This window comes from Hemitrygon akajei, chromosome 6 (genome assembly GCF_048418815.1).
Source record: "Hemitrygon akajei chromosome 6, sHemAka1.3, whole genome shotgun sequence".
NCBI lineage: Eukaryota > Metazoa > Chordata > Chondrichthyes > Myliobatiformes > Dasyatidae > Hemitrygon > Hemitrygon akajei.
In genome coordinates this window covers 104079849-104094547 of record NC_133129.1, presented here as the reverse complement: position 1 = coordinate 104094547, position 14699 = coordinate 104079849, and the positions used below count along the sequence as shown (strand labels likewise).

At 47.0% G+C, this 14699-nt stretch overlaps 1 protein-coding gene across 1 annotated transcript in view; it reads left to right on the top strand.

The window, feature by feature from the left end:
• The window catches only part of dnah2 (dynein, axonemal, heavy chain 2), a 497351-nt gene that overhangs the window by 386150 nt on the left and 96502 nt on the right, over positions 1 to 14699 (top strand). The window contains exons 61-64 of the mRNA XM_073049044.1: positions 6214 to 6424; positions 8205 to 8321; positions 12511 to 12652; positions 13263 to 13432. Coding sequence (XP_072905145.1) covers positions 6214 to 6424; positions 8205 to 8321; positions 12511 to 12652; positions 13263 to 13432 — 640 coding nt within the window. The remainder of the gene's footprint in view (positions 1 to 6213; positions 6425 to 8204; positions 8322 to 12510; positions 12653 to 13262; positions 13433 to 14699) is intronic.

Sequence of the window (14699 nt, the reverse complement as noted above, 5' to 3'; positions counted from 1 at the left end):
TGGTCGTCTTCGACTCTGAAGGACGAACAACAATGGACAAGTCTGTCAGGGTTGTCTATTGTATCTGGCGCTCTTGGTGTAGCCTCTTCTACATTGGTGAGGCCCGATGCAGATTGGTGTTTGCTTTATCGAGTACCTTTGCTCTGTTTGCTGCAAAAGGGAGGATCTGAATGAATATGCAACAGTTGTCTACAACTTCATCAAAACCTGCGTGGCTTCAAGAACATACCAGACGTACCCAATCAAAAGCCATGGATGAACTAGGAAGTTTTTAGTCTGCTGAGAGCTATATCAGTGGCATTCAAGACTGGTGATCCAGAACTATACAAGAAACTCAGGTACAACCTAAAGCAATTCTGATTGAAGTTAGACCTAATTCTGATTGATGGAATCGAACACACATCAACTTTGGCAAAGTTTGCAGGCCATTACTTCCTACAAGGCAGAACCTAACATCATGAATGGCAGTGATGCTTCACTCCCAGATGAGCTGAACACCTTTTATGTATGCGTTGAAAGGGAGAATAAGACTACATCTATGCAGATCCCTGCAGCATCCAGTGACCCTGTGATTTCAGTCTTGGAGGCTGACATCAGAACATCTTTAAAAGGGTGAACCCTTGTAAGCCGTCAGGCCCTGATGGTGTACCTGGTAATGCATTAAAAGCCTGTGCCAAGAATGTTCAAAGACATCTTCAGTCTCTCACTACTGTAGTTGGAGGTTCCCATCTGCTTCAAAAAGGTGACTATCATACCAGTGCCCAAGAAGAGCAGGGTGAGCTGCCTTGTTGCTCAGTGGCACTCACTCCTACTATGATGAAGTGCTTTGAGAGGTTGCTCATGGCCAGAATCAACTCCTACCTCAGAAAGGACCTGGACCCGCTGCAATTTGCCTCTCACCACAACAGGTCTCCAGCAGATGCAATCTCACTGACTCTCCACTCAGCCTGGATCACCTGAACAATAGTAGTAATTGTGTCAGGCTGCTTTTTATTGACTACAGCTCACCATTCAACACCATCACACCCATCTAATCAACAAACTGCAGAACCTGGGCCTCTGTACCTCCCTCTGCAACTTGTTTCTTGACTTCCTAATTGGGAGAGCACAGTCTGTGTACATCAGAAATAACATCTCCTTGCCGACAGTCAACACTGGTGCACCTCAAGGATGCATGCTTAGCCCACTGGTCAACTCTCTCTACACCCACGACTGTGTGGATAGGCACACTCAAGCACCATCTATTATTGACAGAATTTCAGATGGTGACAAGGAAGCATACAGGAGTGAGATAGTCTGTTATCCTTTGTCACATATCTACATTGCTGGCCTTTGAACGCAGAGCAGAGGCCTGAACATATTTCACTTTTATATCCCAAGCCCTAACCTGACCCGAGCTTCCCTCTCTGTCCCCAAAATCTTATCTACGAATTTAAAGGAACAACTAAGTCTGAGCCACATTCTTGATGGAGACTGTAGCTTATTGCCATCTCATAATCACTCCATCTTGATAGCTTCATATGCTTCAAGTGAATCAGTTCCCAGTCTCCTGTGATCTGAAACGGCCTCATTTTGTAACTCTCCCGCATAGTGGTTGTTATAAATCTCTGATGAGGACCAGAATCAAACTTTTCAGTCTGCTAACTCTTCTGTTGCTTTGACTGTGCCTTTCATTAACTCTGTTCCTATCCCCTCCAGCACAGCCTGACACTGAGTATTCCCATAGGTTAATGAACAGTGTGTGTGTAAAACATTGAGCACTACAGCACAGTGCAGGGCCTTCGGCTCATGATGCTGTGCCAGATATTTAATCTACTCCAACTTCAATCTAAGTTCAGGTTCATGTTTAATTGTCATTCAACTATACACATCTATATAGCTAAAGGAAACAGGATTCCTCTGGAGCCAAGATGCAAAACACATTACATTTAGTCGCACAGAGCACATATACTTACAATAGCGCATACAGTCACAAGATACTATTACTGCAAGTCATTGAGTGACATGTCCTGAAGATTGTGATGCACAGGATGTTGGCATGGAGCCACATTCCTGCAGAAGTTCCTCATCTCTTGAACCACCAAAAAAAGGCAATCCAGCTTGTCTTCCAGGAAGCGAACATAAAGAGCCCCCACCCTAGCACAAATTCCGGTGCATCCGCTGTGTCTCTGTTCTCTCCCATATTGCCTCTGATGCCTCTTCCCTGGGTGGCTGTAACAGGAGATGATGCAGCCTGAGGGCCTAGTCCTTGGACATGAAATCTTGGGCACCGCCACGCCTCTGTTCTGTGGCATAAACAGGTGAAGCCGCAGCCTGAGGGCCTAGTCCACCCAACAACCAAGGCCACACTGCTCCTGTGCCATCAGTCTCACCAATAAACAATGAACCGGACTTGCAGTGGTTTGAATTACCAAAGCCCAATGGCTATACATAGCCTATACATTTTTCTTTTATCTGTGTGCTTACTTAAGGGTTCCTAATGTATCTGCTTCTACTACCACCCCTGACAGATGTCCACTTGCCTACCATCCTCTGTGTAAAAACCTATCTCTGATATACCCCCTCTGCTTTCTTGCGATCAGTTTGAAATTATGCCCTGTCATATCAGCTATTTCTGCCCTGGGAAAGATGTCTCTGGCTGCACCTCTATCAAGCCACCTCTTATCTTCCTTCTTTCCATGAAGAAAAGTCCTAGCTTGCTCATCCTATCCTTATAAGACATGCTCTGTAATCCAGGCAGCATACTGGTAAATCACCTCTACGCCACCTTTCTGGCTTCCAAGTCCTTCCTATAATCCTTCCAGAAATGGACACAATATTCCAAGTGTGGTCTAAATAGAGTTTTATAGAGCTGCAACATTACCTCACAGAGATTGAACTCAATCCCCTGACTATTGAAATCCAACACATCATACGCCTTCTTAACCACCCTATCAAATTGCACAGCAACTTTGAGGGATCAATGGACAATGGACCGCAAGATCCCTCTTCCACACTGTTAATAATCCTGCCTTTAGCCCTGCACTCTGCCTTCAAGTTCAACTTTCCAAAGTGAATCACTTCATGCTTTTCCAAATTGAACTCCATCTGCCACTTCTCAGCCCGGCTGTGCCTCCTGTCGTGGTCCTGAAGACTATGACAGCCTTCATATGTTGGGTTCAGGTTCAGTTTTATTTATCAGAAATAGATTGAAAAGCACAGTGAGATGTGTCATTTGTGTTAACAGCGAATTCAACTTAAGGATGTGCTGTGGGAATCCTGCAAGTGTCACCAAACGTTCCAAAGCAAACATAGAATGCCCACCAACAACAACTGAACAAACACAACAATCAATAAAGATTAGATTAGATTCAACTTTATTGTCATTGTGCCGAGTACTGATACAAAGCCAAATGAAATGCAGTTAGCATCTAACCAGAAGTGCAAAGAATAGTGTTATTTACAAAATAACTGCAGATAAAAAGTAAGTGCTACAGCACACAAATATAAAAGTACTGAGACAGTACAATATAGGTGCAATACTGTGATATGAGATTCAGCAGGGTCACAGCCTCAGGAAAGAAGCTCTTCCTGTGTCTGCTGGTGCAGGAGCAGAGGCTCCTGTAGTGCCTACCGGATGGGAGGAGAGTAAAAAATCCTTAGTTAGGGTGAGATGCATCCTTGATAATGCTTTTCGCCCTGCCCAGGCAGCGTTTATGGTAAATGTTCACAATGGTGGGCAATTGGGTGCTGATAATCCGCTGGGCAGTTTTCACCATACATTGGAGTGATTTGCGGTCTGAAATGGGACAATTGCCATACCACACTGAGATGCAGTTGGTGAGTATGCTCTCCAAGGTACAGCGGTAAAAGTCTGTCAGTATCCTGGGACAGAGGTGAGCTTTCTTGATGCTCCGCAGGAAATAAAGGCGCTGTTGCACCTTTTTGATCAGGACGGAAGAGTTCAGGGACCAGGTGAGATCCTCGGAAATGTGGACACCAAGGAATTTGAAGCTTGATACACACTCCACTACAGCTCCATTGATGTAGATGGGGAATTGAGTGTGGCTCCTAGCTTGCCTGAAGTCCACAATTATCTCCTTGGTCTTCTGGGTGTTGAGGGCCAGGTTGTTGTCGGCACACCATGCTGCCAGGTGTTGGATCTCGTCCCTGTTGGCCGTGTCGTCCTCCCCTCTGATCAGGCCAACCACCGTGGTGTCGTCTGCAAACTTGATTATGGAGTTAGAACCATGTACAGGAACGCAGTCATAGGTGAAAAGGGAGTACAGAAGAGGGCTCGGCACACAACTTTGAGGCACGCTGGTGTTCAGGGTGAGAGTGGAGGAGGAGAGGTTGTCTAACTTAACTGCTTGGGGTCTGTTAGTCAGAAAGTCCAAGGTCCAATTGCAGAGGGATGAGCTGATGCCAAGCTGGTGAAGTTTGGTGATCAGCTTGGAGGGGGTCACAGTATTGAATGTCGAACTGAAGTCAATGTACAGCATTCTGACCTAAGAGTTGGGGCTGTCCAGGTGGGTCAGGGCAGAGTGAAGTGCCGTGGAGATGGTGTCCTCTGTTGACCTGTTGGTGCGATAGACAAATTGATGGGGTCCAGGGTAGTGAGCGGACAGGATTTCAGATTTGATAGAACCAGTCTCTCAAAGCGTTTTGCAATGATGGGGATGAGTGCAACTGGGCGGAAGTCATTCAGGCCCGTGGCAGTGGATTGCTTTGATCTTGAAGCTTGTGGGGACAACTGCCTGGGTCAGGGACAGATTGAAAATGTCTGTGAAGACCCCGGCCAACTGCCCTGCACAAGCCCCTTTCCTCCAACCCACTCACCCACCAACACCAGGCTTCCAACTGGCAGACAGGCTACCTTCAGGCCTCAGCCTTCTACACTCTCCACAACACCACCAACCTTTGTTTCATCTGCAGACTTATTAACCCACCCTTCCACTTGTAAAAGTCACAAATAGCAGAAATCCCAGAACAGATCCACATAGAATACCACTGGTCAGCATCAGGCTGTGCTGTCTGCTTCTCCCACTTCAGTTTCTAGCAGGGAATGCCTCTTTCAGGAGCAGTCGATCCTACCACACCTGCATTCAGCTGAGCTGCTGCCTAAGGTCTTTGTCTTTGGTCACCCAGTGATGACGGAGTTGTTGCAGCAACTCAGGTTCAATTCCTGCTGCTGTTTTTAAGGAGTTTGTACCTTCTCCCTGTGATTATGTGGTTTCTTCTGGGTGGTCTGGGTTCTTCCCACATCCCAGAAGCACCCATGTTAGTAGGTTAATTGGTTCCATGGATACAATAGGGCAGCTCAGGCTCATTAAGCCAGAAGGGCCTGTTATTGTGCTGTATTTCTGAATGAAAAATAAATTTTCCTTATTCGGCCCATATCCCTCTAAACCAGTGGTTCCTAACGCTTTTTTATGCCATACTTGTGAACCCCTATTTTATGTCATGGGCCCCAAGTTGGGAACCCCTGCCATTTCATGTACCCGTTCAATTGCCTATCCAAAAGCAGCATGGTAACATAGCGGTTAGCGTAGCTTTACAGCAGTGGCAATCACCAGTCCTGGTTCAATTCCTGCCACTGCCTTTAAGGAGTTTGTACATTCTCCCCATGAATACATAGATGTCCTCTGGGTCCTCCAAATTCCTCCCACACAACAAACATATACAGGTTGGGATTAGAAAGTTGTGGGCATGTTATGTCGGCACCGGAAACATGGCAACACTTGTGGGCTGCCCCAGCACATCCTCGGACTTAGTTGTTGATACAATCGATATATTTTGCTGTATATTTCAATTTACATGTGACAAATACCATGAAGCTAATCTTTATCTTAATCTTAAGATGTTCGTGATAAAAAGGAGCATAGATTGAGCAGACAGCCATTGGCTTTTTCCCTAGGGTGGAAATAGATAATATAAGGGTGCATAATTTTAAAGTGATTGGAGGACAGTGTAAACGGGGATATCAGAGGTAGGTTTTTTTTTTACACAGAATGTGGTGGGTTTGATGGCAGTAGAGACAGATACATTAGGTGCTTAGATAGGCACGTGAAAGAAAGGTGGAGGGTTATTTGGGAGGGAAGAGTTAGATGGATTTTAGAGTAGGTTAAATGGTCAGCTCAACCTTGTGGGCTGATGGGCCTGTACCCCAACTGGAGATTGTTGGCTTATAGTGTTCCATGTCCTATGTTAATGTATCTGTGCTCTTGTCTACAGATTGCTGGAGGAGAAGCGAATTGAGATCAGCAGTCAGGCCAACAAGTTACGGAATGGTTTGTCCAAAGTGGATGACACTCGGGATAAGGTGGAGGTGATGTCCGTCGAGCTGGAGGAGGCGAAGGTGAAAGTGGCTGAGTTCCAGAAGCAATGCGAGGAGTACCTGGTGATCATCGTACAGCAGAAGCGCGAGGCCGACGAGCAGCAGAAGGTAGGGCTACAGATCCCACCCCCTCTGTTGTACACCACCCCACAGCTGGGCATGCTGGTCCTCCGTGGGGCCAACTCCAGTTTCCACTCATCTCCCTTCAGCAACATTCCTTCAGCTTTGTGTCCCTTTATTAGGTACACCTGCTCATTCATGTAAATATCTAATCAGACAATCATGTAGAAGCAGCACAATGCATAAAGCATGCAGACACGGTCAAGAGGTTTAGTTGTTATTTACACCAAACGTTAGAAATGTGATCTAAGTGATTTTGACTGTGGGATGATTGTTGGTGCCAGGCAGGGTAGTTTATTTCAGAAACTAATCTCCTAGGATTTTCACACATAACAAAGTTTATAGAGAATTGTGTGAGAAACAAAAACCAGACGTCAGAGAAGGTGATAGTAACTCAAATGACCACACATTTCAATAGTGGTGTGCAGAAGGGCATCTCTGAAGCACCACATGTGAACCTTTTAGTGAATGGCTACAGCAGCAGAAGAGCACGCCGGGTTCCGCTCTTGTACCTAATAAAGTGGCCACTGAGTGCATACAGGTGATTATATAAAAATACAAACAAGTATACGAATGATAAACTACAAGAAAAAACAATTTGACACACCAATCCAAATGCCTTGTCATACCCACTGGAACTCCCTTAATCTTCTCTCTTTGCACTTTTTCCAAGGAACTATTTATTACCAGTTTACTTTTTCCTTTCACCGAAAGGGTTGAGCTCCGTCTAATATCTCTCCAAGCCCTTCAACTCAGTGCTGATGAAGGGTCTTGGCCTGAAATGTTGATTGTTTATTCCTCTCCATAAATACTGCCTGACCTGCTGAGTTCCTCCAGCATTTTGCGTGTGTTGTTCTGGATTTCCAGCATCTACAGAATCTCTCGTGTTTATGAAACCTTGTTGGCTGTCTGACTCAGTGTCCATTTCATCCTCAGGTTTATGAACTATCTACTCGATGTGCAGAGTGCTCCACCAGATAGGGCTGTTGGTGCTTCTCAAATGCAGATTCAGATTTATTTATCACAAGTACATGGAAACAGACATTGAAATACATTGCTTCTGTTACCAGCTAAACCAGCCTGAGGATGTGCTGGGGCAGGTCTCAAGTTGCTAGATGCTCTGACACCAAAATAATATGCCTACAAGGTTCAGCAGAACCACAATAACTGCAAAACAAGCTCCTTTCCTACCCCTCACCCTGTCCACCCACACGCACAGACCCTCCTCCAACTTCAGGACAGGTGTCCAACTCCAGCCTCTAACCTCCAGTTTTTAGGCTTCGGCCATCCAGTTAAACCATTTTCCAAATGTTTTAACACTCTGTGACCTTTTCTCACCTCTGTTCGATTTCACTTTGTGCATTGATGTTAGTTCCCTGGCTCCTGGTCTTGTAACAGTGAGGTGGATGCTGTCCTTGAGCCTAGTGGTACAGGCTTTTGCATCTTCTGCCCGATGGGAACTGGGGTGGGTGGGGTCTTTGATTCTGCTGGCTGTTTTACCAAGGCAACAAGAAGTGTAGACGGAGTCCATGGAGGGGAGACGGGTTTCCGTGACGTGGTAATGATGGGGGTAGTTATTCCTCGCACATTTCTGGGACATTTGGAGATTCCACTTCTGAGCTTTTTGCAAACTCGTGCCCATTTGTAACATACCATACCTGCGTATCTTGACTAGAATCAGCTGCCGTGGAAGGCAAGCACCAGGGTGTGGCTCTTCCTTCACTGACTGTTGTGCTTGTGGCCTCACTGAGTGTTTCTGTCCACACAGACTGTGAGCTCCCACAGTGAGAAGATCGCAGCAGAAGAAATCAAGTGCAAGGTGATGGCAGAAGGAGCCCAGAAGGAACTGGATGAGGCCTTGCCGGCATTGCAGGATGCCATGAGGGTATGAAACTGGAGATGGTGGTCTGTGACTCACTCACGTCCTTGGGTCGAACATGATCTCTCGGGAAAAGTTTGTAAGTTCCATGGTGCTGAGCTCTGGGTGAAAGGGAGGCCATGAGAGCTTGCTTTTCACGCAGTGTGCTCACGTGGCCGATTGATAACCAGATGGTTGATCAGGACTTTGCTGTATTCAGTGCAGGACAAGCCCTTGGATTAAGAACCCTGCACAAAACATAAGACGTGTCAGCCAGGGGCGTAATCTCTAGTTTGTTACTCAACAGCAGAGGTAGAATAACATGGGTCATTTTCTCAACTCTTTACTGTTGTTATAGTCCCATCCGGCAAGCACCAGTGAGCATTCATTGCCTGTGACAAAAAGCATCCCAATCGGCCCTACTGTTCCTGTCCACCCTACCACATCTCTATGTAACTGCCACGCATGTCCACCCCACCCCCGGTGTAAACTCCACCCCACCATCCTCTCCATCCCTGCCGCACCTGTCAGTATCCATCATCCTTTTCATCCCCAACTGCCCCTCTCTGACCTCACTGACACTCTCTGTCCCCGCCATCCACTCCATTATCACTACCCTCTCTGTCCCCACCGTTCACCCCATTGTCACCGAACCTTTGAGTCCCCACTGTCCACGCTGTTGTCACCGACCCTCTGCCCCCAATGTGTCCGCTCTGTCATCACCAAACCTCTCTGTACCCACTGTTCACCCCATCATCACCAACCCTCTCTGTCCCCAATGACCACTCCATCATCAACAACCCTCTTCATCCCCAATGTCCACTCCGTCATCAACAATCCTCTCTGACCCAATGTCCACTCCATCATCAACAACCCTCTTCATCCCCAATGTCCACTCCCTCATCAACAACCCTCTTTATCCCCAATGTCCACTCCCTCATCAACAATCCTCTCCGTCCCCAATGTCCACTCCATCATCAACAACCCTCTCCGTCCCCAATGTCCACTCCCTCATCAACAACCCTCTTCATCCCCAATGTCCACTCCGTCATCAACAACCCTCTCCGTCCCCAATGTCCACTTCATCATCAACAATCCTCTCTGACCCAATGTCCACTCCATTGTCACCAAACCTCTCCGTCCCCAATGTCCACTCCCTCATCAACAATCCTCTCCGTCCCCAATGTCCACTCCGTCATCAACAATCCTCTCTGACCCAATGTCCACTCCATTGTCACCAAACCTCTCCGTCCCCAATGTCCACTCCCTCATCAACAATCCTCTCTGTCCCCAATGTCCACTCCGTCATCAACAACTCTCTCTGACCCAATGTCCACTCCCTCATCAACAATCCTCTCTGACCCAATGTCCACTCCCTCATCAACAATCCTCTCTGACCCAATGTCCACTCTGTCATCAACAATTCTCTCTGACCCAATGTCCACTCCCTCATCAACAACCCTCTCCATCCCCAATGTCCGCTCCGTCATCAACAATCCTCTCTGACCCAATGTCCACTCCATCGTCACCAACCCTCTCCGTCCCCAATGTCCACTCCGTCATCAACAATCCTCTTCATCCCCAATGTCCACTCCATCATCAACAACCCTCTTCATCCCCAATGTCCACTCCATCATCAACAATCCTCTCTGACCCAATGTCCACTCCATCATCAACAATCCTCTCTGACCCAATGTCCACTCCATCGTCACCAACCCTCTCCGTCCCCAATGTCCACTCCATCATCATCAATCCTCTCTGACCCAATGTCCACTCCGTCATCATCAATCCTCTCTGACACAATGTCCACTCCCTCATCAACAACCCTCTCTGACCCAATGTCCACTCCCTCATCAACAAACCGCTTCATCCCCAGTGTCCACTCCATCATCAACAGCCCTCTTCATCCCCAATGTCCACTCCCTCATCTACAATCCTCTCCATCCCCAATGTCCACTCCATCATCAACAACCCTCTTCATCCCCAATGTCCACTCCCTCATCAACAACCCTCTTTATCCCCAATGTCCACTCCATCATCAACAACCCTCTCTGACCCAATGTCCACTCCCTCATCAACAAACCTCTTCATCCCCAGTGTCCACTCCATCATCAACAACCCTCTTCATCCCCAATGTCCACTCCCTCATCAACAATCCTCTCCGTCCCCAATGTCCACTCTGTCATCAACAATCCTCTCTGACCCAATGTCCACTCCCTCATCAACAACCCTCTGCATCCCCAATGTCCACTCCCTCATCAACAACCCTCTCTGACCCAATGTCCACTCCCTCATCAACAACCCTCTCTGACCCAATGTCCACTCCCTCATCAACAACTCTCTCTGACCCAATGTCCACTCCCTCATCAACAATCCTCTCTGACCCAATGTCCACTCCCTCATCAACAATCCTCTCTGATCCAATGTCCACTCCATCATCAACAATCCTCTCTGACCCAATGTCCGCTCCCTCATCAACAACCCTCTTCATCCCCAATGTCCACTCCGTCATCAACAACCCTCTCCATCCCTAATGTCCACTCCCTCATCAACAACCCTTTCTATCCCCAATGTCACCAACCCGCTCTGTCCCCACCATCCACTCCATCCTCCGTCCCCCTTTCCACTCCATCCTCTCCGTCGCCCTCCACTGTCCACTCCACCCTCTGTCCCCACCTAACCAGCATCCTCTCTGTCCCCACTGTCCACTCTGTCACTTGTCCAATACTCATTGTTCACTCCATCATCAGTGGCCCTCTCTGTCCTGCCCATCCATTGCCATCGACTCTCCCTGTCTCCACCATCCACTCCATCATCGCCGATCCTCTCTGTCCAATCTGGCCACTCCATCATTTCCGTCCCCACGCCCACTCCATCGTAACCCACCCTTTCAGTCTTCACAATCCCACTCTGTTCTCACCACCCCTCTTCATCCCTACTATCCCTCCCACTCCCCTCTGTCCCACTCAGTCCTCACCTCCTATCTCCATGCTCTAAGCTCCTGTGCATCCCCAACACCCCTCTTTGTTCCCACTCATTCGGAAATTTATTACTTTCCAGTAATGATTCAGTATTTTTCTTAACTCTGCCTTGACATCTTTTGCACAGCCTGGTCTAACCCTCAGCCTGTGATGTAAACTTATCCTCCTCTGCTCCCCTCTGTTCTTTTTGTGACTCCCTTCAATCGTGTTCAGGGGTCATTGGCCCCTTTGTCTGTTTAGACATGATTTGGGTTATCAACCTCTGATTAAAACTTGCAGCCCCCCCCCCCCATATCCTGGCTGCAATCCTATCGACTGCAATCCCACCTGATCTGGACCCGCTCACCCCCTCACGGATAAATACCTCAGATTCCTACGGTAGTCAGATTTGACAGCTTTCCTACGGTAGCCCTCAACTGGACAGTATGCACCCATTATTTCTGTTAGCTCCCTGACATTTATCTTTAAGGGTTAAGAATGTGTAACACTACAGCACAGTACACAAGTTTTGGCTCACAATTTTTGTATCGATCTGTTAACCTATTTATTAAACTAACATCTCCATCTCCATAGCCCTCTATTTTTCTATCATTCATGTGCCTATCTAAGAGTTTCTTAAGTGTCCCTAATGTATCTGCCTCTGCCACCACCTGGCAGCGCATTCCACTTACCCACCAAGCTCTGTGTAAGATATCTACCTCTGACATCTCCCCTATATCATCTTAAAATTATGCCCAAGTGGTCATACATTTAAACTATTAGGCATTACTGCCATAGGAAAAAGTCTCCGGATCTTCTCTCTATGTATGCCTCGAAACATCCAGTACTCCTCTATCCAGTCACCTCTCATCCTCCTTCACTGCAGATAGAAGAGTCTGAGCTCCCTCATAAGAAGGATCTCTAATCAGGGGAGCATCCTGGTAAATCTCCTCTGTGCCCTCTAAAGCTTCTACATCCTTCCTGATGACCAAACTGAACATGATATTCCAAGTGTGATCTAACCAGGGTTTTGTAGGGTTGCAACATTACCTCACAGCTCTTGAACACCACCTTCCAACTAATGAAAACCAACACACCATACATCACCTTAACAACCCTATCAACTTGTGTGGCATCTTTGAGACCCCCAAGATCCCTTTGTACCTCTGCACTTTCATGTTACCGTCTCCATCTCTGTCTCTCTCTGTATTTCTTGTACCATACCACTGGTGTCAACCTCTCTCTCTGTATTCCAGGCTCTGGAGTCGTTGAATAAGAAGGACATGACAGAGATCAAATCGTATGGACGTCCACCTGTCCTAGTTGAGACGGTGATGCAGGCTGTCATGATCCTCCGAGGCTCTGAGCCCACTTGGGCTGAGGCAAAGAAGGAGCTGGGTAAGAGGCTAGGGCTGGTGCCCAGGGAATGGTGACGGGATCTCTGTGAGGTGATGACATGTGGTTTGCACATTATTTACTGCACCAGACAGAGAGAGAAGGTGACTATCAGTGCTCATTTGGGAGACCTCAGGATTCCCGATCATGTGGAAATAGCCAGTGCTCATTGGATTGGGGTGCCAAAACCAATCACAGTGTGTCAGCGCAGGGACTGGTCGTTGAGTCAGGTTGCCAGGACCATTCGCCGGATTGGAGTGTGGGGACGTGTCATGGGGTTTCAGTGTGAGGACTGGTCACTGCCTGTAGATGTGGGAACCAGTCCTTGGTCAAGGCATGGTGGTCAGTAATTGGATGTTGGTGCAGGGACCGGTCACTGGAACAGAGAGTGCAGGCCAGCCTCAGTGTCAGGGCGCATGGACCGGTCACCAGGTTGTGGCGTAGGGACTGGTCATGAGGTGTTGGCGTGGGAACCAGTGGTTGGGGTGATGATGGATAGTCACTGCATTTTGATGGGACAAATGAACTTTGGCCTTTGCTGATTACTGAAAATGTTCAGGTATTGGACATGACAAGAAGGTTTGATTTTTGATCAGGAACCCTTGTTTTGTAGGTGAGCCAAACTTCATCAAACAGCTGATAAACTTTGATAAAGACAATATTTCAGATAAAGTGTTGAAAAAAATTGGAACATACTGTGCACAGCCGGATTTCCAGCCAGAAATTGTGGGACGGGTGTCTGTGGCAGCCAAGTCCCTCTGCATGTGGGTTCTCGCCATGGAGGCAAGTATTGTAATATTTTTATCCACCACCCTGTACTTCCTGTTTCTCCTCAGCAACAAGTACAACAAGCTGGTCTTGCCCCAAAATGTTGACTGCTCGTTTCCACAGATGCTGCCTGACCTGCTGAGTTCCTTCAGCGTGTTGTACGTGTTGCTTTGACCCCGGCATCTGCAGAGTACTTTGTGTTTCTGTTTCTCCTCGCTGTTTACTTCGATTTCACTCCCTTTCCCCTATCTGGCACTCTGGCTTTTGGGAAGCTTGGTTTCTCATTTTATCTCCCTCTGTTCTTTCCCACCTCATCTCTCCCTGTATTTTAACAAAATGACTAATAAAGTATATTTTAAGAGGTAAATTATTTTTTTTCAAACATGAAATGATTGGAATCAGGTTTATTCTCACTGACATATGTCATGAAATTTATTGTTTTGTAGCAGCAGTACAGGGCAGTTCATTAAAAATTACTGCATAAAGGATTACAAGAAGAAAAAGCATTTCAGGATATATATTGTATGCATTTCTCCGACATTAAATGTACCTTTGAAACAATACGAAATAGATCGCTGTCAAAAGTCTGAGGCATGTACAGTATATATAGTGAGGCTGCCTAAGACTTTTTACACAGTTCTGTTGTAAATTTATTTTAAAAAACACATTTCATGACACATGAGTGATGATCAACCTGATTCAGATATTGTGGACTGAGAGTGGAAAGGGGGCAGGAAGAAGGAAATTGGAGTTGGGAAAAGGGGAAGGAGCAGGGAGAGACATTCTGCAATGATCAATAAACCAATTGTTTGGAATCAAATGACCTTGCCTAATGTCTCAAGGCTGGGTGTGTGTCTGCACCTGCCCCTGGCATTCCTTCTCTGCCACTTGTCCCACATCCCTCCCATGGCATACCACCCTCACCATTCTGAATTACAAACTCGTTCTCCAGTCCACGATGAGAAATACAGTACTTTGCAAAAGTCGTGGGCACTTTAGCTATATATATGTGCCTAAGACCTTTGCACAGGACTGCATTTTTTGAAAATATTAAGTAGGTAGAGCAAAAATGGAGATGGGCCAGCTGATGGTGTAGTGGAATCGGCACAGAACTTCAAGGCAGATGGTCCTGAATTCAAAGCCAGCTGGGTCCCAACCTGTACAGCAGCAGTATCTACACAGAAGAAAGGCATGGCAATCTACTTCCATACCTTGCCATGAAAACCCTCTGGACCCTATGGTCCATGACGTCACAAAGAGTCGGACTCAACTTAACAGCTGA